Source organism: Enoplosus armatus, chromosome 4 (genome assembly GCF_043641665.1).
Source record: "Enoplosus armatus isolate fEnoArm2 chromosome 4, fEnoArm2.hap1, whole genome shotgun sequence".
Classification (NCBI taxonomy): Eukaryota; Metazoa; Chordata; class Actinopteri; order Centrarchiformes; family Enoplosidae; genus Enoplosus; species Enoplosus armatus.
Window position 1 is genome coordinate 3533696 of NC_092183.1, and position 24987 is coordinate 3558682.

Below are 24987 nucleotides of genomic sequence, written 5' to 3' on the forward strand. Positions count from 1 at the left end.
CCCACTGAGACACACAGGACTGCTTAGCAAAGAATTGACGTTCCTTATTTCAGAGGCTAAAAAGCTGCTTTTAAAAAACAGGCCCGGAGTCTGCTCCCCAGGCAATATGACTGTCCAAACACATCCACATGCAGAAGTGCACTGCTCCCAAATCATATATTCAGCTGGCACTATATTTGGCTCCGGCATCTTTTCGTTGATGATGCAGTTGGAGATGAAAGAGACTTTGGAATTAGCCACAGCGTTTAGGGAATATTTTCCTTTAAGCGCTCTATCAGGAGACGGATATTCTTCACAGTTCTCCACTCAACGAGCTAATCCAGTCTGATACTTAACTCCTAATCTGAGTCAGACAGCATATCTGCCAACAAACCCCAAAACGAATGGATAAATGCACAACGTTTGTGTGAGGGACAATGTATAAAACAGCAGAGTTTCAAACTGGCTAAACATAGAACAGGAAGTGGGAATGCAGGGGGTAGTCCACAGGAAGCTGCTGTTTTTGTTGTACGTCTCACAGTAGTTGTCTTCCTACAACCAGAGGCCTATTTAAAGCTTCTGTTTATTCATTTGCTAATGTACACACACACATATAACTGCCAGTGCAGACTCATACAGATTTATCCACAGTGGCAGGTTCATTAAACATGAAAAGACTGGTTTCAATGGCTGAAAAAAAACATTGTACTTGGAAAAGAGGGAGACCCCTTTCACTGAAACTTGGCTGACAGCTTTGATAGGCACCAGTGTTTTGTTTGAGGGAAGATATTTGAATATCTGTTTTTGGTTTGGTAGTGTCATGTGTATTTTAATTTGCACTGATTTACATAGAGTATGCTCATATGTTTAAATATTTTGGTGCACATAAAAGAAGCGTTTCTTAATAATAAAAAAAACATCTGGAACAACTGATCATTTCAGCAACACTCGTCTTTTTGCGTCTTGATTCAAAGTTGTACAACAACAAAACGGGAACAGACCCAAGCAAAGTGCACATGTTTGTATGCACAAAGTGTCCAATCAACAGCCACATCTTTACACGCCGGCTGTTTTAACTCCCTGGGTTTCAGTGCATCAATTTACAGCACTCCTCAAAATGGCTGCTGTCCAAGTCCTTGTTCCTGCCTCTCCACCTCGCACCTATAAAAGGCCTATTTCACACAAGCTAATAAAGGTCCTCAACTGGGCCTAATTATCTCAAAGGGAGGGGGAAAAAAAAGAAGAGGACAGGCAGCAAGGAGGGAGGAATAGGAGGAGGCGGGGTCCTGGCTTTGTTGTGAATGTTGTTGCTTAATGTTTTATGAGGGAAAAACGCTGTTGGAGAGCTGGTGGACGTAAACAGCTCGGGGTGAGCCTGGAGACAGACAGAGAGAAGAGGAACCTGTCGGAGCAGAGTGACGCCCAGGACACTGCCAGGACAAACCAGCCCTGCAGGGTGCATAACACACACACACACCACACACACACACACACACAGTTACTGTACACACACACAAAGTAGGACCTTACCCATATATCAGCCTTAGTGGTGATGGCTTTCCCTGCGTACAAGTTAATCATCTCCGGCGCCCGATATGAAAGGGTTGTGTACCTGTGAGATACAACAACAGGAAGCAGTCAACGGCAGGTCAAAGTTTAAATGACTAAGCAGTACATTTACTAAAGTAATGTACTTCAGCACAGTCTCGAGGTACTTGTTCTTAATACTTCACCACATTTTAAAAAGGGAAATATTGTATTGTTTTACTGTAGTGTATTCTTTGCCAGCTATAGTTACTTGTAAAATGATTTTACATTAAAAAAAAATGAAAAAATGTGAAAAAAAACTTTATGAATTGATATAGATTAAATTACCCAATATATAAAAGTTAAAATTAGCTCCACCTCAAGCAGCTACAATATTAAAATGCTGTTTATATGTTAATGCATCATTAAACCTGCAGTAACTGGTTTCTTTTTGGCCACTTGGGGACATCAGAAACAAGTTTCCTCTCCTTTAGCTCCGTTTTTTGGTCTCTACCAACTCCTGATGGAGGTATCTGGCTCTTCAGCTGCTAAATGCTCCACTATATTCACCAGCTAGTCTCTAACTGTGTCTGTCTGCCTTTTGGTGCGTGCACTGTGGGTTTTTATAGAGCTCTTTCCCTGAAAACAGTTGCCTGCTGCAGCCAAAAATGACGCTATGAGAGCGGTGAGAGTGAACCAAAACAGTTGCAGCTGGACAGATGTAATAGAGTACTAAAGGCTCTGAGTATTTCTCTCACCACTGCCGAAACACATTTTTCTTTGATGATGCAGCCTTCCAGCAAAGGCTGCCTGCCTAGTTCACCTTTCGGAGTAACAGAGAGTGTTTGTTTTCTACTCAGTCATTCTGATAATAATCAAAGCAGCTGGTTGTGTTTGGAATAAACCCAGCTGAGTTATGAAAATGCAAACAGTCACCACAGTTCAGAGGACTGATGGTTTCTGTACGACCAGTGTCATGAAGACAGAGTTTACACGTGGTGATATACTGCCGATAAGCAGCACACACTGCGCTTTATTGCAGCTATAAATGTGGGAAACGTTAACATGCCAGATCTGTGATTTGACACTACACAGATAGAATACACACACTAACACTGCATCAGACACCGCAAAGCCAAAGAGCAGGAGTTGTGACCACAAAGGAGGGCCACACACCACCTCCAGGAATTGAGGAGATCCAGAAACTAAATTAGAAACTACAAGTCCCTTTTGTGCTTTCCTGTTCGCATTTCCACTGCATCTGAAGAGCATGAAAGACATTTCCATCCCACAATCCATGTAACAATCTTAAGGCAATCAATTGACCAGTCAGCGACATTCAGTAGTGCAAACTCCATCAGCACTCTCTCAGAAGCAGGGACTCTTTGGGGGGCAGGAACTAAAACTGAAACAACACATTTTCTGCAGGTGAAATGCAGGTAAAGTTCCTGCTTTTCTTAAAACAGTCCTGGCTTTTCAAAAGTTTCCAGTCCCAAAGTTCCTGTGATGCAAAAGGCCCACTATATGCTGGTCTTTCACGTGACGGTGTCAACTTCACACACCACCACTACATGACAAGTAAAACAATAATGTTCCAGCAGCCAGAATATAGAAGTGGCAGGTAAATATTATGGTTTTACCAACTACTGTACTGAGTGACACGTGAACTCGTCTTTCACTGACGCTAAAACTTACTTCTTAATCTCGTCCTCCACGGCGGTCACTCCATCTTTATGTGGCAGCAAAACCTTGTGAGTGGCACTGCCAAAGTCACATAGCACATAATTTCCCTGGTCATTTAGCAGGATGTTTTCAACCTGATAAAAAAACAAACAGACAGAGGGTTTAGACATTTTAAGAAAACATGACTCAAATATTGCAAAGGCATTAATTGACAATGACCAAACAGCTCTGCGTTCTGTACAAATTCGCAAAAGGAAGACTGTGGTCATGATTGAGACGCATTCACTCTTTCAAAATCACATTAGCTGTGAAATAGTTTGTGACAGACAGACGAACAAACAAACAACCCTAGCCGAAGCTCATCCCCAATTACATCATAATGGACATGGATGACAATTAGTGGATAAAGTCGCTTGTAAAACCTCACAAATCCCACACCAACACCCAACACTGATTTAACACACAGCGATGGAGTAGTGAGAGAAGGCTTCGTTAAACTAATTCTGCCAGAGGAGTCCCATCATTAGCTGTTCTGTGGCCCAGTAGACAGAAGGCAAATTTAAAAACGGGTCTGTTTCTTATTTGTAGGTTATCAGATGCGTTTCTTTTTTGTTTAAAAAGGTCTCGATTTTGAGATAATACTTTTATTTTAGGGCCACGGCAGAGAGATTCCAAGCATGATAACAGGAGTTAGTCCCGCCCGTGGCACTGATCGCCAGTCCCCCTGCGAGCTCATTGAATCGATCGCTTTTCAACTGAGAAGCTGTTCTTTCATGTCACGATGCCAGACGAGAAGCCGTCAACTCGGTGGAGTGGGAGGATTCAAAGGTCTGGACCCAGGCAAAGGAAAACCAGTATGAGGAATAATTGACCAAACGATAGAAATAAATGAAGGCAGGTGGAGGAAAGATGGCAAACAAGCAGCAAAGACAGAGAAACAGACAGACGAGACTGGCTGAAAGGGCAACAAGGGCATAAAGACGTAACATTTAAAAAGTGAACACCTGAAAATAGAAAGCCAGTAAGGCATTTGTAGGAGACGTGACACAGAAGAGGATGAGAGACCAAAAAGATTTCAAACTCTCCAAAAGGAAAACTGAGCTAATGAAAGTGTCTCAATACTGTTGACAGCTCAGGGTTAAGGGGCTTTTTTTGCACTCTCACTTCCCCTGGCAATGCGTGACTGGGCCTCCTTGGTCTTTTGTGTCCCTGCGATGTTATGTAAGCCATGTAGGCTGAACAGATAGACACAGACAGCGAACAGAGGACAGGCCTGTGGAGCTGAAGGGACCGCACTGTTTAGAGGCCTGTCCAACTGGACAGAGTACAGCGGCCCAGTGATGGGGCACTGAGGAGAATTTAACCAGGGTGGGAAATTACCACCCACAATCAAGTTAGCTGACAGCTAGTGAGGAATTTCAAGATGTACCAGCTACCGTGGCCTGTGCCAAGAGTGAGTGTGGTGCTCTTACAGGAGTAGGTGGAGGAGAAAGAGGAAAAGGAGGTGGATGAGCAACAAAGGGGGGGGGGGGGGGGTATCGGATGAGAGGAAGGAGAGGAAATAAGAGAACGAGCTGGAGGAAGCGGGGGAACGTAAGAGGAAGCAGAGGAGTTAGAGCGAGCTGTGAAGTGAAGTTCTGCTGACCAAGCAGATTCACATCACTCATGCTTCTAAACATCTTCTGACATTAAATTTAATAAACAACACGTTCCTCCTTTTGATCCATTGCTGTGGATGTTGTGCAGAGCACCACGCTTCACAACTTGCGTGCGGGTAGAATTGAGACATCTTTTGGTTTCAGTTCAGGAAGTTTGTAGGTGACTAACTCGCCGGTTATTCTTTCACCGATTCTCTTCCTGTTTCCAGGAATATCAATTTTCCCTTTTTCCCAAAGACCTTAAAAGACCTACTGGGTGAATGTAGAAACTAGATAGCTTGTTTATCAAGCAGATATTCAGAGAATTCTCTGTCTGCAGATTGTGTTTCTTTATTAAATATCTCTGTAAATTGAAAATATTTCGGGTTTGGACAGTTGGTCTAAGAAAACACGCAATCTGAAGATGTGACTTTGGGCTCTGACATTTTATAAAATCAAAAAAGCACTGATAATGAAAAGAATCAATAGTTGCATCTGACCGGTAAATTAAGGTGAAGGGAGAGAAAGGGAGTAATTCCCTCGTCACCTTGAGGTCTCTGTGGATGATGGGTGTCTTGCATTGATGCAGGCGAGCCACGGCCTCGCAGGTGTCACAGAAAATGGTGAGGACCTCGGCCTCGCTGAAGCCCACGTTCAACCGCTGGTTCATCTGCTTCACCACCTGACCAGCTGGGGGAGAGAGGACAGCTTTAGGATTCAACACAGCACCAATACACGCCAGCATGTTTGGTGTTTTGAAAATTGCAAACAAACTTTTCCAATGTGGATATTTTTCAGTTGTCCTGTATTCTTACATTCTACACCCTCAAGTTGACTTGATTAAAACTCAATATTTAAATTATGGCGAATGGTATCTAAATGCTTACATCTTTAGCTATTTTTAGCTATCAGTATAAGTCAGCTACGGTCATATTTTGTGACCATAACAACAATAAGACACAAAACAAAAAAAAGGGAAATGGCACATGTTGTTTGAGTACATGATAGTACCTTCTGCTTTTAGCTTACACGCAGCATAACATTTCAAGGACAATAACACGTGTGCCAGAAAAGTCCAAATGTTTTTGTCGTACTGGGTCTGTTACCAGACGGCCATGAGCAGGATCAATGTTCCTTTCTAAGTAAACAAAATACGTCACCATGTAAAGGCTTCATCTAACTATCGGGTTATTCTCAGTAACCAGAGTAATGTTTGCATGTAAACAACAGACTTTTTATCTAAGAGCAACTTTAACAATATAGCCCGGTAAACTAAACGTAGACAGTTGGTGAATTCGAAGACCAAACACCATTCATCATCTTTACTACAGTATATGACAGGACCAAAAACATATAAAACTCAAATCATTCATTCATTTCATTTAGTTTATTTGTACCAAAACCCAGACCCAAATAAAACTCAGAGAGAACGTCAGATATTACAAACAAAAACCACAACTTCAATGAGGCTGAACTGTGAATGAGTATAAAACATGGTGGTCATATCGTGGTTTCAGATCATGTGTGTATTCACAAACAGAGACGCTGTACCTTTACAGTACTCCATGAGGATCAGGACCTCCCAGACGCTGTCTGACACTGCATTGATTGTGGAGTCCAGGTAGCCGACAATGTTCTTATGGCCTGACAGCTCCTTCTACAGACGGGATGAAAAGATGGAACTGATCAGGACAGAAAGACACAAAAGTATTGAGCAAGAAGAAATAAAGATAGTACTAAATATGGAAGCTGTCTGTCTACTACAGCTCCAACTGCACACACCTCAAAAAACTAAAAATACAAGGTAGCTATTGAGGCGATTACAAAGGATATATGAGGGTTGTGTACACACACTTTTGCCCCTTTCAGTAAATGCTGATGAGTGTTCATGTTTGGACTTTTCTGGACTTTTAGCATTTCTGCTATATTTGTTCAGCAGTGGGACGCTTCTTTGTGTCTTTGTAAGTGGTATAAGCAACAACGAATGTAAAGTGCATTAAAGAGGACAGACAAATCAATCATGTTAGATAAGTTACAGATAAACCAATTAGATTGCCTGAAGTTGCAGACATTTTAAACAGATTTGTTTAGTGCAGTAAAAAACACCAACATGTCAAACTTTGAAGAACACAAACTTAAATTCTGCCTCATAAACAAGCTACTTGTGAGTCCCTATGACAGTTCTTTACACTTCACTATGTATGAGCAGTGTAGATCTATGGAAACCATATCCAAATCTGAGACCAAAGAAAAAATGCCAGTGATCTCAAATAGTTCAACATCAAGCTGAATTCAGTCCAGTCTTGTCTTAACAGTCAAGTAACTTTTTATATTCTTTCATGTTCTTCCACCAAGCCGATCTCTTAACTCCATTAATCTTTCTTACATTAATTCATTCGGGGGATTAAAGCATCCCCGTGTTTTTGTTTGTTGGTTGGTTGCTAAATGCCAGCATGAGAAGAGAGACCGCTGTGTGTTGTGGAAACCGACACACCTAAGGCTACGTCCCAACAGGCCGGGCTGTGTCAATGTTTAAGGTCAGCTGTGTGTGTGTGGGTCTGTGTGGGTGACTATTACACAGCTGATGAGGCAATGAACAGACACACAAAGCTGGCCAAACAGCTAAGAGTGAGCTGTTCACTGACACACTGGGGTCAAACGTTCAAGACGAAACATCTGCTGTTATCCAAGTCGTACATGTTCTGGTAGATTGCAGAATAACTGAGAATATTTAACTTTAAATGACACTAAACACCTTGAATCATCTGCAGTAAACATGGCAGTGCCAGCTCTGTGTGGCAGATCAAAAGTGTTTGTCAATGGACCAGGTGCATTAATACAATGTCACCCAGCCCACAGCCAAAAGCCTTTCGCTCTTGCCAGACTGGAAATGCTGGAAAACAGGATGGGTAAGAAAGATGGCATCAAGCCATTTCTATGCACCTTGCTTCATGAGAGCGTGCGTCTTTATGAGGGCTTGTGTCCCATTAGAAACACGAATCATGTGCTTAAATTATACACCTGAAAACTGAGAATGCCCTCGTGAAATTTTCAGATAATGAGCACAGCGTCTTCAAGTGCAAATTAAGCCCTCTTTGCACAAAAAATGAGAGAAATTCATTTTCCAGCCAGGGAAGGACTGAAAGTAAATGCAGTTTGACAAAACTAAATAAAGACAATAGACAATAAAGACAAGCAGGAAGACTTGAGAGATAATGTCTGTGATGCTGCTCTCACCATGATAGTGATCTCTCTCTTGTAGACATTTAGGTCCGGGACGTTGTTGACATACATCCTTTTGAGAGCGCAGCGGACACCGCTGTGCGTACGAGCCAGAAACACCACCGAGAAGCCTCCTGGAAAAAAAACAAGACGACAAGAAGTTAGCATTACATCAGCACACTTTGCTGAAAATAAAACGTATTTTATGGGGTAATGGTTATCAGGGTTCACTCAGAGACATATTGCTCATTTACCATTAAGGATAAATTAAACAATGCTCACATGAGACTAAGAGTCTAAGACTTAAGGTTAACTTCCACGTCGCAAACTAACTTAACACATACATGGTGAATCAAAACCCCAAACATCTCATTTTGCTGCCCATAAACAGACACTTTAATGCTCAAGTGGTTCAGTTGTCTGTTGACAGGGACATGGTGCTTAGCTGGGGGACCAGTAGCTGTTGTCACTGTCCTGTGTGCTTCTCTGGGTGAGTGGACACTAGCACTGTGATGGGACAGTCCCCAGTCTCATTAGGAGGGCTTCACTCAGTCACTGAGTGGTGGGCATCAAAGTCCACCGGCTGAGGAAGAGAAAGAAAGGATCAACAATAGCGCGCTTGTTGCCCAATAAGTTACCTTAGGTCAGCTGAAAAACAGCATGGATTTGGGTTGAATGAGCAGATGGGAAGGGGGGGGGGTGAAGTGACCAGTGGGCACAAAGGCCTTCATTGAAGAGTGCATCAACACTACGTTTAAACAGATCTCAGCAATACGTGGGGACAGTGCAACACGAAAACCCCCAAAGTACAAATGATTCACGCAGGTTACGTCTCTGAGTGTGGCACTAAACAGGCAGAAAGTCAGACAAAGCAAACATAAACAAACTAAAGCGTAGTGTTTGCTTGTAAGTAGTCACAACAGTGAGTTACCGTAGCAGACATCATTGGATTAGAAGGAGTGACTGATGCTATTCTGCAGCACAGAGGGATGAAGAGGCAGCTAATGAGACAAAAGACAACCTGCTATAGCAGAGCTGCAGCTGATAAAGCAAGGCAGAGCATTCGATAGTGTAAATGACTGGGATTGATTATTCTGGCTATTCTGTTTTTTTTTGCAGAGGCATCAACAATGAGCAGGATCTTAGATTAGCACCTCTACTGCTGACAGCCACAAGGTCAGGTTAGCTGCATATATAGACAAATGATAAAAACCAGAACAAAGACAATGAAAAATACAAACTGCTGATGAGACGACAAAACAAGCAGCTTATAAAACGTTGAGCTGATGCTGCTGAAATGGGTAACGTACACAGAATGACATCAAATGCCCACTGCAAAGGAAACATGACACAGGAGCAGAGATGTGTCAGCGAATTGACTTGCAATAACTAAATTAGAATAGTTAAAATATTGTAACAGAATAAAAAGATATTTGCTGCCTGTGTGAATGGAGCTACCCAGCAGTTGTATCCTCAGACCTGCTGCCATCTCAAAAAAAGACCCAACTGAGGCAAAACAAAGTACAAGAGCCAAAGTTGTTTACGCTGGATGCTGTTCATCGATTTGCCTTGGTCTGCCCTGTGTGCTAAGGTTAGCTTGATGGTCACTCCAAACTGTGAGCCAGGCTTAAATTGATTTCCTATAAAAAAAAAAAAAAAAGGGCAGTTGAGCACAGAGCCATCCAGAGACTTGGGGGGGGGGGGGGTGAGAGTGAACTTTAGGCAGAAACCTGAATCATGACAGTCTTGTGAAAGAGCTACTTTTAAAAACCGCAGGATGCACTTATTTATGACTTTATGTGATGCAGAGTCTGCTTCATGACCCTGCCGTATAAGAAAAAGCTACCTGTGAGTCAACTTGGACAAATCTCAAGCTTTATGTACTTCTTTGACACAAAGATAGAGGATGCAGACGTGGTAAAGATCAAACTTAAATCAAGAATGGAGGCAAGAACATGTGGGGGTTGCATGGGCCGGATGACAAGGTGAAATCCATTTGCTCGGGCGAAGAGGCAGAAAAGAGCAGCTTGTTTAAGCATGCATGGACGAGATGCAAAAGAACAGCTAACCTTTGCTCAAAAACAGAAAACTGAACAAAGTGGAGAGCTACACTTAACATCCCAACTAAATCCACTCCCACTGTGTTGCCTTAACCTAGAGGAGGCTTAGAGGTGCACAAACAACACGTGTGATCTCAGACGAATATTCCAGTCAGAGATCTGCAACTGGAGCGAATAATCTGCCCATCTCTTGTCTACGACCCATCTCCACGATGCCCCAACTACAAGCATCTTGTTACGGTCTACAATTAACTACAAAACTCAGTTATGAAAGTGTCGGACAGCTCATGACAAGGTCACATCCTTAAACTGAATTCATGACAATCCTTCCAGAGATCCCCCGACACCAGCTGTTATCTGTCGGTCATTAGAAACCGACTATTTCACAGATCCTGGCAGCCGGTGTTGACTCTCCGGAGGGGAGGTGGCTTTTGGAAAGTTAAGAGACAACAGAGGCCTCAGCCTGGGCCATCCTACCAAACGCTTTATGTCTGCCTGCTCTGGGACTGACTGGGGCCAGTCCCACATGCTCCAGGATCAGGTTCTCACTAAATCACCACCCTGGGGCTTTTGTTGCCGCCCATGACTATGCCAGCCACGGAAGTGGTACGCTTTTGAGTGTATTATTCTCTTGAGTGGCTCTGGATGGAATGATTTGTTTTAGAGGGGCTTTGTGCCCAGCATACCAACTTCTTGGACAAATAAGGGACCCCTAAACAATACAAAAGGTCCCTCACTGTACAGGAGACTGGCTTCAACCAATGACAACAACATAGCTGTCTGGACTAACTGACACTGGCTACACAGATGCAAACACTAACATGCTACGTCAAACAATGAACGTGAGGAATGCAAATACCTTCAGAGCAGAGACTCCCTCGAAACAGAGATAACAATTCCCGACATCAATGACTTATGAAAAAATTCTACGAAAAATAAAGAGGAGATTTCATCCAATTTTCATCCTCATGTTTTCTTTTTTTTTTATAAAATATTCCCGTTTTTTTTAGCAGTGAAAGGGAACCATTTAGCAAAGCAAACATGTAATATATCTAGAAATTAGTAGAAAGTCAATCCTTTGCGTTTTATTCTTTTCTCTTTATCCTTCCACATCTTAAATATCAACTTATTTATGACTTTTGTAGCTTAGTTAGTTAAAATGTAAGAGCCAAAAGGCTGTAGCTCTTTTGAGAGGTTTACTGAGGTCTAATAAATCTGCACATTTTTATTCCATATTTCATGAATCATCTGCCTTCTCATGTCCTCACAGTCTCATGCAATCTTTAACTCACTACAGCAGAATGACTTGCTGTCACCTGTTTTGTTAACAGATGACGACTTGCTTCAAGTCAGACTGATGCACAGACTGATAATGCATCAAAGCAAGTTTCCTGTGCACAGGAGTGTAACTGAATCCTTTCAGTGTATTAAAGCATCACTGATGGGCATGTCTAACCTCAGTACTCAGCGGCCATTAGTCACATCTCACTGTTATTGTACCTCCCCTCCTGCTGCTCGTCTGTTAGCTGGCTGCACTGTGGAGAGGGGATAGAAGCACTTCACTGTGAGGACATGGTCAGTTGTCAGTGACAGTTGAGAGGAAAACCCCAAATCCATCAGGCCAAGAAGAAAGGAGGGGGGGTACTGACATTAAAGCCTGGTACTGAGCAAGGGCTGTAATTACTGGAGAATTTTCCCCGGCCCTGCATCCAGCGCTAGGGACCCTGACATCACTGCAAAGCCTGACTAACTAGGACAGTCACAGGCAGCCCACATGACAGCCTGTGAAAGAGGATCTCAACAGCCTTTGCAAAACAGATACTCAGCATGCCTTGTGATATAGGCAAAAGAGAAAAAAAAAACTTCAGAAGTGGTAGAGGAGTGTCTCAAAGAGGGAGGATTAGAGGATTTAGTAACATGCAGCAAACAGAGATGATACATTTATGGTTTCTGCTCACAAGGCACAGATGTTGTTCCTCTGAAGCACTCGTCATCTGTGATAACAGACCACTCTGACCGAGACTCTCTGTTCATCTCTCTCTCTCTCTGTCGATGTCACTCATTTCAACGCACAGCTTTATACGTGAGTTAGCATGACATCTCTGCTTGTTAAAAAGCTACAAACTAAGAACGTTGTACAATCTAAAGTGCCTCCTTCGGCTTTGGAGCTGCTTTTAAGAGGCGAGAATGCCATTTCTTTTGGAGAGCATCTGGAGCAGGCTTAGGTATTTCCTCCTGGAGGCCCCCATCCCCTAACATGAACCCACAACACTTCCCTTACACGTCTTAACAGTCGCAAAGCTGGAAGATAAGAGTAACTAGCTTAAAACAATGTAAAGTAGCCTGTGGTTGCACTACATTACAAAAAGTGTGCATTTTAGCTTGCAAAAAAGTTAAAATAAGTAAAAGTGGTTATCTGAATACTTGTATGGTTATACTTGAAATCAGATGAAAAGTAAGGACTGTGCTTTGTGGAACTATTCACTGTTTTCTCTGCCTCCCTTTGCCAGCAAGTCTACTCTTGGCCTTCTTCCTCGGCTTCTACTGAAGTGTTATTTCAGAAGAATTAAACCTGGAAAGGGATCCCCTTTTGGGAAAACTCTTGACAAGTTGGTAATTTGTCCACTGAACTTAAATGAATAGGGTGAAATACTTCAGCAGTGTCATTCCTAAATAAGATATCATCCAACGACAAACATTGTTCCATTCTTCATGTAGATCGACAGGTGCCATTTTTCCACAATAAACGTGGGACTTGGATTTCCATTGACAGGCTTCAAGGTCTTTGCCAGTTTGCCACGCTGTGCCAGCTGCTCTTGCTAATTACCAATAATGACTTTTTGATCCCCAGTGCTTTAGCAAATCCTTTGAGATTTGGAATTATACAGAACTAATGCGGGAAGTACTTTTGTTCTTTGGCCGGGTAATGTAGTAACCAAACATGCCATTCGGTAACTGAAACTAGAGTTACAACAAGTCTGCATAACTGAAAGTAAAAGGAGGCCGCAAACATGTTTCAAAATGTACAACCAACACATGTCTGGCAGTTTCACACTGGGACACTTCATACTTCATACTTCATACTTATTTTCATCTGCAGCCCAAACACAGACCATCCACCCTGAGAGTTTTCACGTTCTTCAGGCACTGACAGACATATCAGTTTGCAAACATCAAGCCCTTGTAACCCACTTTAAACTAACGACTATCCGTTAAGAACGCTGCTTAATCTGTTTCCCTTGAGTCCTCAAAGTTAGTGTAACGACACTCACAGAAGCATCAGTGGCATAGGTTGTCGGCCTGAAATAGGCATGTACTTGCTTTTAGCAAGCAGTTGAGAGATTCCGCACTCGGCAAGCTTTTTCCTGACAGAACACCACACCACCATGTCATCTTTTCTGGACCTTTCAAGGTAGAAATCCTGCTTTGGTTGTTAGATAGATGAAGATGTTTGAAATGGACACATTTTTATTCTAAAATGTATAGCAAGTTAATTATTAATTGTGTCAAGTTAAACATAAACAAAGATAACGCTGCACTTAACTCGCACGTTTCTCATCTCTTTACCACAGTTAACCGAACCAAACTGGAAAGGCTACAAACGCTCTGTCGCTCAAGTTTCCTCCTCCGGCCACGTCAAGTATGCACGGCCATACCAAGGAGATAACCAAGGTTAGTGCAGGTCAGATATTTTTAAACATTTGGAGGTGAGGGAGGCACTCTGCCAAAACACAGAGGAGATAGTGGGATGCTGCAAGCATACTGGACTACAGTGAATGAATGAAAGGTGCATTCAAGAGGGGGAAAACAACTGAAAACCTCAATCTGGCAAATGTTCAAACATCTGGGAGTGACTTGGTCATAAGCAGCATGAGCACGCTAACCGCATTTCAATGTTACACGTTTGCTCGTCATAAAAAAGGCTGGTGAAAAGAGAAAGAGATAAAGATAGTTTTAAGGAATCCAGATCATTCAGAGGGGTGCATTAATTATCAGTATCTTAAATTATCATTAAGAATACTTGGTTCTCATCTAATCAAAGGTTTCAAGTATCTCTGATTCTCTTCATCACACCAACAGGTACATCTGCTCTGTATTCAGCGTCACACTGCTCTTCCTCACAATGGAGAGGTCACTTTCAGCTGGAAAGTGCCTCGTGCATCTGCTTAGTACCAGTGCAGAGTTTAAGCATGACAGCATTGCATGAGCAAACTCTGCCACTCGCTTTCTTTCCTATGATGACGTACTGTCCAAAATATGTAAAGCCATTTGTCCTGAGCGTGGCATTTAAAGGTTCCCTGTGGAGTTTTGGACATCTAGTAGCGCTACGGACCGTTTTTTCCACTGACCTACAGGTGGTGGTAACATGCCAAGAAATGCAGCAATGCACCAAAAAAGGCAGGCAAAAGAAAGACTGCAAGCTAATAAACATGGAAGTTAATGCTGGATTTAAAATGCTTCTAAAATCGGCTTTGCAAATGTTTTGTGAGGAGGGAAATGCATTCAACGCATTTGCTAGAGCTAAAAAAAAAAACCCACACAATGCATTTTGGTGAGTACCACTGAATGTAAACATAACTATTGTTAGTTTACAAAGAAAACTTCACAGGGCACCTATAAGGAAAGGCCACAGAGGCAGGAAATAAGGGTTTATTCATTAGGAAGCTTTGCAAATTTCAGCAAAATTCATGTAAATCTGGTTTCTCGATTACACAATATGTTACATGCAACATTTTATACTACAGCAACGTTTCCTACATAAGATACACGCAAGTTACAAATCTGTCCATGTGTTTTATGCCAACTTTCAGCACTCAGCTTTTGATACTCTGTGCTACAGACACATTTCAGTCAGTACCAAATAAGTGCTGAGGTTTGATAGCCAGCCTTGGGTTGTGAATATGTTGAAATGTTGGCCTACAAAAGAGGTCAGAGAAAGATTCATCCTCTGTGACTCATAATTATCCAAAGGTTGAAATTGAAATCCAGCCATTGGTTTTTGAGATCCTCTCTCCATCCACAATCTTGTTGGTAACTGTCAACACCATCTCGCACTAGATAAAGAGGTTGGACAGACAGAAGGACAAACAAACTGAATGAACAGTCTCAAGTCTCACTGCTGTCAGGGCAGAATAAAATCAGCCAAACCTGACTGGTGAAGAATGATCTCAGAGTCTCAAAGAGTAAACACGAGTCAAACCTACAAACAATCCTGCCTGCTGAAGAAAGCACACTGAGAAGAGCCACAGGAAAATCAAACAGCAAAGCCTCAGTAACAGTCAAGGAAATATTGGCTATTAAACAACGAAAAGCCAACCCCAACTCTGAGCAATGCCCTGTCAGCTTTGTTTTAATCACCACAAATCTACCTCACCTATCTCCCCCATGACACACACCTCAACTCCGGTTTGCACAGTAACTTCTGCCTCACAAGTGAGAACTGCAAACACCACTGCAGACACTTTGTGGTATGCCTCACGAAACTGTCTACCCGGACTACGACTCCCCCCTCCTTATTCAGTTTTCAGTCTTCCACTTTGGCCTATGTGTTAAGCACAGGGGCAATCAATCTCATTTCCAGCCTGACTCAGGTGAAAGATGCAAAGCACTTTAAAAGACAGACACAAGTGCGTGAAGAAGTCTTTCTAAGAAGCAAGTCCATAAAAGGTGATATGAGGAGGTGCAGCGATGAGCGTAGGCCTGAACATCCTGGGCTTAGTGAGCTGGAGGCTTCTGGCAGTCAGCTCTCATACATCTTACCTCAACAGTGTTTACAACTGAGCTGACAGACATAAGTGGCTGTGCTTTGGAGGCTTTATGATGAGACTGGGAAGGAGACAGAGGAGCTGCTGGATGAAAAGGATACACAAGGGTGAAAACATGACAACAACAGGGTCAGAAGTGAGTTCAACACCATCCTGATGTACAAAAGGAAAACAAGAAAGGTGGAGGGGAAAAGACTGCCTTCTTTAAATCAGTTCGGTTATCTGATGAAGTCTCTTTCCAAGATGACATGAAAAGCTGTATGTTCATGTTCATTAATGTTGACCACAGTCTAACGGTCAAAAAAGACCAAAAGGATCAAGGTGTGACTTTGAAAATGTAGTGGGGAAAAATGCTAAAAACAAACTTTGACTTTGAGCAATCAAAAATCCCGTAGTCCCATCACAGTAACATGAAAACTGTGCATAATTTACGATACTGCCAGACTGCGATGAAAAAGAGTTGTAATTTTATCACCTTTTTTTATCACAGCATCTTGAAATGCTGCGTGGACATACGTGAACACATGCCGCTGTGGTGGTGGGAAAGTCAACAGGTAGAGCCGCTTTAACACTATAAATTACTCACCATACAGTAGCCAGTATAATTTCAGTGCAGCAGCAGTTCTTTTGACTCACGCCATACAGTGTAGGTTTAACTTTGACGAGGCACACCGGCTCTGTCGGCTGCAGACCAGTGGTGCTTCGTTAACTGACATGGACGAACCACGTTTTGCACCAACCGATAAGGACGGATAAGAAAGTCCATGTCCTACCATGTTTTTGTAGCTCTGATTTGACGTTACACCCAGAAAGAGATGTATTTTACCACCGAACTGATGAATCTCACAGAGGCAACTATAAATCTTGCATAAGATTACATAGCATTTTTAATGATTTCATATTCCAGTGTATGCCACCCAACAAGCACACAATCACCTTCAAAACAAAGACTGAAATCCGGCCATCAGAGCCAGACAGCCATAAGACTGGCTTTTCCCTTCTGAAAAGGTTTCATTTGATTGTGATAGATGGATGCCTGTAAATGATTCTCCATAACAAAGAAGTGTTAACAACAGGATTAGAATTATAATACTATACTATAAAAATGTTTTTCAGATTCCATGTACCCTCTGGCAGGCCGGAGTGTTGTTAAGGGTGAGGTAACCATTCATCACTTCTGACTCGCCATCCGATCGAGTGTAGTCATGTAGTCAGGTGAACTCACATAAGCCTATGATCAGTTTCCAACCTGTACTTAAGTCTCCCCGGAGAGCCAATTTTGACTAGGAGCAGACTTGGAAACATGTTTTATTTTTGTCCACAAGTCATGATAGCTTATTGACATTTCTAATGTATTGTTTATCACAAATAATATCCAGTTTCTGGTTATCAGAATATTCTATGTTGACATCAAAATGACAAATTTGCAAGCTGCTAGATGACAACCTCTGACTGACAGTTAGGTGCTGAAGAAACTGGCAGAACAGAAAATAACTTCCTGTCCACAAGAAAACAGAAACACTGGACTGGTAGCAACTGTCCACTCCGTTGCACAGACTGCAGACTACAGTCCTTTATGAGGAGTCTGTAAACTTTGAGCTTCTCACAAACAGCACATAGAAGTTGTCCTCATTCAAGGTCAGTACAGCCATGAAAAGAGGCAATATGGCATCCCGATGTGCTGCTGTATTTGATTTGAATTTGTCATTACGCTGCATTAAGTTTTAGACTACTAAATTGAATCCTACATATGTGTCTCAAACACGGAGTGCTGATAAATCCACAATTTGTCAATACACTGATCAAAGACATAAAACGGTCACTAAAAGTGCACTGAAGCAAAATGTTGTAGTGGACAAATCAATGTCCTTCTGTTTGGCATCTCCATATGACCCGGGTTCACTCCCACATTTGGCTTGACGCCCTCCTCACATCGGGTGATGATGAATTGGTAGAAAATAATTCATTTGCAGTTTCACAAAAAGGGTAGGGACGGCAAAGCAGAGAGGCAGATACAGAAGGCCTCAATGAGCAAGCACAAAGGCAGCGATACCCATCACGGGACCAAGTGCTGCGTCGTACCAGCATTCTTTCTAGGGTGCTAGAATAAGACAACAAAGGGGCACAATGTGCCTATTCATCACCAGTACAGTATGCTAATAATGTAGATGGGATGCATTCTCACCGCCCTCCCCTGGCAGAGAGGGAGGATCAAATAGGTGATTCAAAAAGACATTATCAAAAGGAACGCTCTGACCTGCGCTGCTATGAGTGATGAAGCCTCTCTCCAATCATAAGAAAGAAAAGTTAAGACCAGTAGTTTCAGTCAAATTACGATGTTTTTTTTATACGCAGCTGTTGGCAAAGTGAAAGCATTTCAGTGTTTGCAAAAGAGCTTTATCCAACTCACGGTTGAGGGGTAATCAAATAGTCATTTATTTATCTACTTTCACTGGAATTGTATCATGATGACATAATGATATTGTGTTATTATTATTGAGCAAAGTATCATTAAACAAGACTAAGGCTCTGTAAGGCTGCACTACTTACATGGTAAGTGCAGTGGCTAACATCCTGATGGTAAGCAGCCATAATGTTCACAATCTTAGTTTAGCATGTTGACATGCTCACAGTTGCTACTTAGCACAAAACACAAATTACAGCTGAGGCTGATGGCAATGCCAGTAGTTTGCAGAAACTAAAAGTAATGGACAAATTGAAATTTTGACCTGATGGTGGCGCTAGCCGAAAAGTCATGGGATTACCAAAGTTATTACAATTCATCCCAAGGAGGGCTTGAATGTGTGTACCAAATTTCACGGCAATCCATCCAATAGTTGATGAGACATTTTACTCAAACCCACAACTGTGAAACTCACGGTGGCGCTAGAGGAAAAGTCAGTACCAACAAAGTCAGTATGGTTCATCGTCTGTGGATCAATAATGTCTGTACGAAACTTCATGGCAATCCGACAGTCGTTGAGATATTTCAGTTTGGACCAAAACCTTCCAGAGTCGTCTCTTGCGTTGTTTTAACACCACACTCAGTTAGATAGTACCCTCTAACATCATCGTAAAAACACCAAATGAGGGAATATGTGTTCCATCACTCCATCTTGGAAAAATATTGTTATTAATACCATGATACTGATTTCAACCATATCAGTCAGACCTCAGCCAACTGCTTTTCATTTCATCCAAACTGTGTCGGACCCAAAAAGGCAGCAGATATCTACAGTATATTTACTTAACATTTGGCTTTAGCTTTCGTTCATCATATTCTCTGAAACAAAGCAAACACTGCAGAGGAAATTCACAACAAAGAGCTTATCAACTGTATTTCACAAACTGTTTTTCGCATGTCACGTGAATTTGCTCTGCAAATTTCTAATAGAGCAGACGCAAAAAGCCTGTTGAAAAAGCCACATGTTCACTGTTCACAGCTGTTTGCATTTCTCCTGTTTACATGATCTGTGCCTTGTCGTGTTCAGGGAGTCCCTGCGACCAAGGCTGAAACACTTACACTGCTCTCATCTCTTCAGCCCGTCACTTGCAGGACGCCACTATTAAACCCCAGCGTAAACATTTCAAGATTCTGCTGACGGCAAGCAAACCGGGCACATTTGTGTGAAGTCAGCATGTTCAGGGAAAAAGTTTTTTTTTGTTTTGTGACAGGCGTGTGTCACTTGAGGACCAGTCAGCTGAGAGTCAAGCTTGTTTTGAACCTTTCTATAAGAAGAAGGTTAAAATAATGCATGAAAAAAAACACATGGAACCACTAAGAAGCACTACGTCTGCAAAATCTCAGCTGCTTAGAAGATGGACGTGACTCTAATTAGATGAGGCAGTGATGAATTATAACCTTGTTGCTTGTAAAACTGCAAACAAAGGAAGTGAAACCACTGAGCCAAGGTCTTCCTGTTAATTAGAAAGAAGCAGTAACATTTTAACAAGAATTTACCAACGCATGCAAACATGAACTGTTTGCCTTGTACCTCCAGTGGCAGTAGGTACAGCAGCCATGTAACGGCCGTGGTCTGTTGGATAAATAACAGCGACGTACGGGCTATTATGCAAGTTAAGCTGACAACAAGACAAGTTCCAGAGGCAGTTATCTGTTAAATGCTTAGCGGCTGTTCAGCAAACTGCTTGATTAAATATTCTGACTGCAGGTACACAGCGATCAGTTTGTCTGCCCTCTTACCCAGTGACTTTAAGCATCCTAAATAAAACCCAGAGAGGTGTATTCACCAGAAAAACTGGCTTTGTTTCCTGTGGATTTAAAAATACAAGGGTCAACAACATTTAACATGTGCACTCATAAATCCTGCCTTCATGAATCAGCTTTTGTTGACACTGTTTTAAAGAGGTGTTATGATCATTTTGGAGGCTGCAGTTTGTGGTGCTGTTGAATTTCATAATGATATTCCGAGCTGCTTATTATTTTGTCCACTCCATTTATATCAATGAGGGTAGGCTAGATAACAGAATCGCCTCTCTGTATAATGCAATGCAGTGCAGCATGAAACAACACACCCCAAAAGTATCATAAAGTTGAACCAACACCTCCCTACAGCAGTTCCAACAAAAAACTATTACAACCTTGCTGCTTAGGTATAGCTAGACGTGCCTAATAAACTGGAAACTGAGTGTAGATGAGTAGGTGTGACATCTGTACACTTTTCCAGACTTGAAAATCATTCTACAATACAGTTCATATGTGCCTATTATGACGGCCCCAAACTTTGTCGGGCTTTTTGTGCAGCTACCAAACTTTCCAAATCCACAATTTATCAAATTTCTATACATTTCTGAAACTTCCCAGCCCCGACAAGGAACCCTTAATGATAAGAGTTCGTGGAGAAAGGGCGACATGCTCGCAGATGCATCCTGTTCCTACATGTCATTTCTGTGTTCCTCTTGGAGACACCATCAGATAGAGCTCAAGAGAAACCACAGAGGCTAAAGGGGAGAGGAGGGAAATGACTACGCTCCTACTCAATGTAGGAAGAGTCCAGCTGTGCAGATATGTCACTGGAAAAAAATAGCTAACTAACCACATGGCGTCAAGAGAACATTTGAGCTTAACGAAAGTCTAATTTTTAATATATTTGGAGGAAGTGGTGAGATTTGCACTGTTTTGAACAAAGATGTCATTCAAACGTATTTTTATCGGTTCCTCTTCTCCTGCAAACTATAGTTGTGCGTTTGGCTTTAAGGGAATCTCGTGCTTTTCATTAAACTGGCACAGCTGCTGGATAACAGCTGAATAAGGGAGTGGGAGATGAGCCTCTCAAAAACATCACGTGATCTACACAGTACCTACACATCGGTCACATAAGTGACCCAGTGGCACACACTGTCCAGCAGCAGGTTTGTCTGCCTGATCAAACCTGTGCACACGGAGGAACCTCCCCGGATGAAGAAACTAAATCACACAATTTGACTCATCGAGGAAGAACACATCAACATGAGCATCATTCATACTGTGGTTTTGCCTCGTCTGATTTTGTCACGCACAACGTTTTGTCAATGAGGAACGGCTGATAACATGGTAGCCCTGGTTTCCCTTTGCACATAACAAGTCACGCTGTGGCAGACTTCTGCAGTTAATTCAGATTACAAACTGCAGTTCAAAGTGCATGCTCAGTTATTAACGAAGTTACTGACTTCAAATGTCATTCATCTGGTCAAAAAGGAAACCTAAATGAGTAACACTTCTGCAAACATACCTGATGGACAGTTACTTGGTGGTCTCTGGGCCACAATGGCAGGTATATCCCAAAATTAAACTTGACACTTTTACTTTGTTCCCAGTAGGTCTTTAAATAGCCAAGTGGTTCCGGCCACAAACCCCCAAACCTCAGCAAAGAATTAGCAGCAGTTGGTTGGTGGTTAGAGGTCCTGTGCTGCCGAATGGGCGACACATGGGACCACCACTGACTCCCTTTACACTGATGACACTGCAAAGTGCTTTGTTTATATGAAAACCTCCTCAAGGTGCTCACGAAAGTGTGTATTTACATCATGAATGCAAGTGAAGCGGTGGTAGATAGAAGTTTTATTGTACTTGATTACTTGATTGACTATGGTTACTGTAATATTTTCTGGAGTATTTTTCATAGTTATTCTATTTCTACCTAAGTAAGTTTTAATGTGGTACTGCACTTCATTTTAAATCACATCCAGTAGAGTACAAATGTTGTCAGTCCATAACATAAAATGGGTCACTTGTACTGAATTCCAAAATCACGGAAGACAAGACTAATCTGCTTCAATTTAAGGTGCTTTATTTTGTAATTTCTTCTTCTTCTAATTTGAAAAATGTAGTTTCAATTGTCCTTTCCGCTTTTTGGCCCTTTAAATGTCACGTTTTTGTTTCTGGTTTCACTCTGAATAAGTCTTGAAATGGCTATTTACGTTTCAGGTTTTATTTTTTTTACACCTAGCACTTTCACGCCACCTTAACGAGAGGAGCAATATTCTACTTTTGAAGTCTTACTTCCATCTTTCTAAATGCAGCAGGCGCTGTAAGTGAAATGAAATAGACTATTATATGATTAACTGTGCAGCCCAGACAGGCGCAGACACCCAGCTCTTACCTTGGGACTGAATGATGAGCAAAGGTCACAATATAACCTTGTGCTTCTGGTAACAAAACCAGCCACAGCCACTTCACATGATTATATCACGACACAGACTCATGACTGCCTGCTGCTTTGGTTTTTTTTTTTGTTTTGGGCGAGTGAGATCAGGTTTACAGTTTGACTCAGATTGTTTACAACGTTGTGTTACTTGAAGAGGCATGCTCGTCACGCCTGCAACAGTTAGCTGCTGTTCTTTATTCATAGTCACAGTCACTTTCAAAGAATGATTATGGTTTCAGTAATGATATAAGTACGTACGTACACAAAATGTACTTACTAATGTCTCTTAACTTTACATTTCATTTGATTTTACGATTAGAGTCATGTGGGAGTAGCTCTGCATTTCTTTGCCTGTTAGTATAGTTTCACTTTCACCCAACTAAACTCTTCCAAGTTTATATCATTTGGGCTGACCTTGACTTAATAAATCCTCAAACAGGAGAGGCAGAGTTTGAGTAATCAATTTGTTGATTTATGTAAAAAAAAAATATCTGTCAAGCTGTCCAGTGCGATCATCCCTCCGTTAATATCTAGTGTTCATTACAGACTAAAGCATATTTGTGAATGGTATTTTGATGGGTGAAATTTAACACTGTAATAACATCTGTAATAAAGAGCATAAAATATATATACACATATACATATAATATGACTAACTACTTCCCAGTAAAGTTAAGACCATAGCGACCAATTAGCCGACTAATTGGCTGAACTGGGTTAGCTGGTGCAGCTTTATAAATGATGCTTCTAATTAATACGCCGTGATGAGCACTGAACCATTTGTGAAAGAACAGCTGTTTTGAGAAACATGTTTCCACACTTCCTCATTTTTCTGCTTGTCTGACATGGAGGAGATTCTCATTTCAACATATTCTGAACACAGGGCTTTGTTAAACCATGAGGGAAATTTCTAAGATTTCCAAGAAGCCTGTTGACATCCTTAAGAGCTGTACTGGGTAGACACAGCCATTGCATAAGTAGTCCTTTATGTCTTTATCCAGCAAGCTGTTGTTACTTGTTTTAATGTTAAGCAATCTAATCAACTTAGTACATGTTGACACAAAACAATAGTGTCTCTCAGCCATGCTATGGAGAAACTAGTCTTTGTAAATTGTAACATCTGCAAGCACAGCAAAACGTTTCATATCCCCTAAAAAAAAAAGCAAACTGCAGAAGAACTTGCATGAGCATGTTAGACAAAGCAAAGATTTTTTTAATGGCTGGATCTTTACATGCTGTATGTTGACACAGGAGGCTTGGACCGTTGTTATCCTGGGGGCAAACCCCGCAGTGGAGCAGCTGAATCAGGATGTAAACTACAGCTGTACTGGGGAAAAGTTACCAGTTTTAATTCCAGCTATGTACCAAATCCCTGGTGCCCCAGTTTAAGCACCAAAGCGTCCACAGCCTGGAAGAGGAGAGCGACCTATTTCAATCACTCCACATATAATTTCTTGGGAAATAAGCAGATGTTTGGAGGGGGGGGGCTGAGCTTTCACAGTGGAGTGCAAACCAATTACCAACCCATAAAAGGAACAAAGCTGGAGGAGTTGCTTCACTGCTGCGCCTGTGAGAGTTATTCTCTTCAAACAGGGGAGGACGGGTGTGTCCCAGAAAACATCATGGTGCTTCAGTGAGAAAAGACTTACTGGACACACTCTGTAATCTGCAGTACATACCCTCTGCAACCAGCTCTTCCACGGTGACTTGATACCGGCCGACCGCAAACACTTTCCCGAAGTAGCTGCTGACTCCGGAGCTGGATCCGGACCCGGACGCCCCTCCGAGCCCGCCGCTCTCGGACTTTGGCATCCTGGAAAACTTCTTCATCCTTTACTTTCTGTCAGTCCGGCCACCAAATGCAATCCCTGTTTGGTGGCAAGTTAACCACACAGTCCAATACAACTCGGTTGTGTCCGACGTCCCCTATCTACTTATCTGAAATCTTTTCTTCTCCTGCATGCTCCGCGTCTGGTTCTTCTGGAGGGACTACTAGCTGTCGGGTGATACGACATGAAAGTACAGTTAGTACACGGGCGTCACGGTGGGATGATACAACCCCGTCGGTCTCCCAAAGCTCGTACCAGTGACACCATCCACTCGGTCAAAAACAAAAACGGTGATAGGCTCGTTAGCTAATGTGACACATCACTCTAGCTGGCTGCAGCCGCTGCTAGCATGCATGGACTCAGCGGTGTGCGATGAGGACGTTCCGCCAACAATGAGAAGAGGGCAGGGGGGAGAGGCACAACAATGCAGCCGGCACCGGTATTGATAACACCACCTCGGGCGGCAACGAATCCCTCCCAGGAATATATCCAACTCAGCAGCCCTCCAAAAGTAGCGTCGGCGTCGTTAGCATCACACGCCGCGACTTGTTCACTTCACTCGGGCGAAGCGGCTAGTTAGCTCGCTAGCTGCGGTAGTTAGCGGCTAACGATCTCCGCTAGCAGCCACAGCGGATCCT

At 42.3% G+C, this 24987-nt stretch overlaps 1 protein-coding gene across 1 annotated transcript in view; it reads right to left on the reverse strand.

The window, feature by feature from the left end:
- The window catches only part of bmp2k (BMP2 inducible kinase), a 39611-nt gene extending 14912 nt beyond the window's left edge, over window positions 1-24699 (reverse strand). Inside the window, 6 exon segments of the mRNA XM_070904316.1 lie at window positions 1510-1591; window positions 3202-3323; window positions 5374-5516; window positions 6378-6483; window positions 8064-8182; window positions 24200-24699. Coding sequence (XP_070760417.1) covers window positions 1510-1591; window positions 3202-3323; window positions 5374-5516; window positions 6378-6483; window positions 8064-8182; window positions 24200-24350 — 723 coding nt within the window. The 5' untranslated portion in view covers window positions 24351-24699.
- Window positions 24700-24987: the final 288 nt, after the last annotated feature.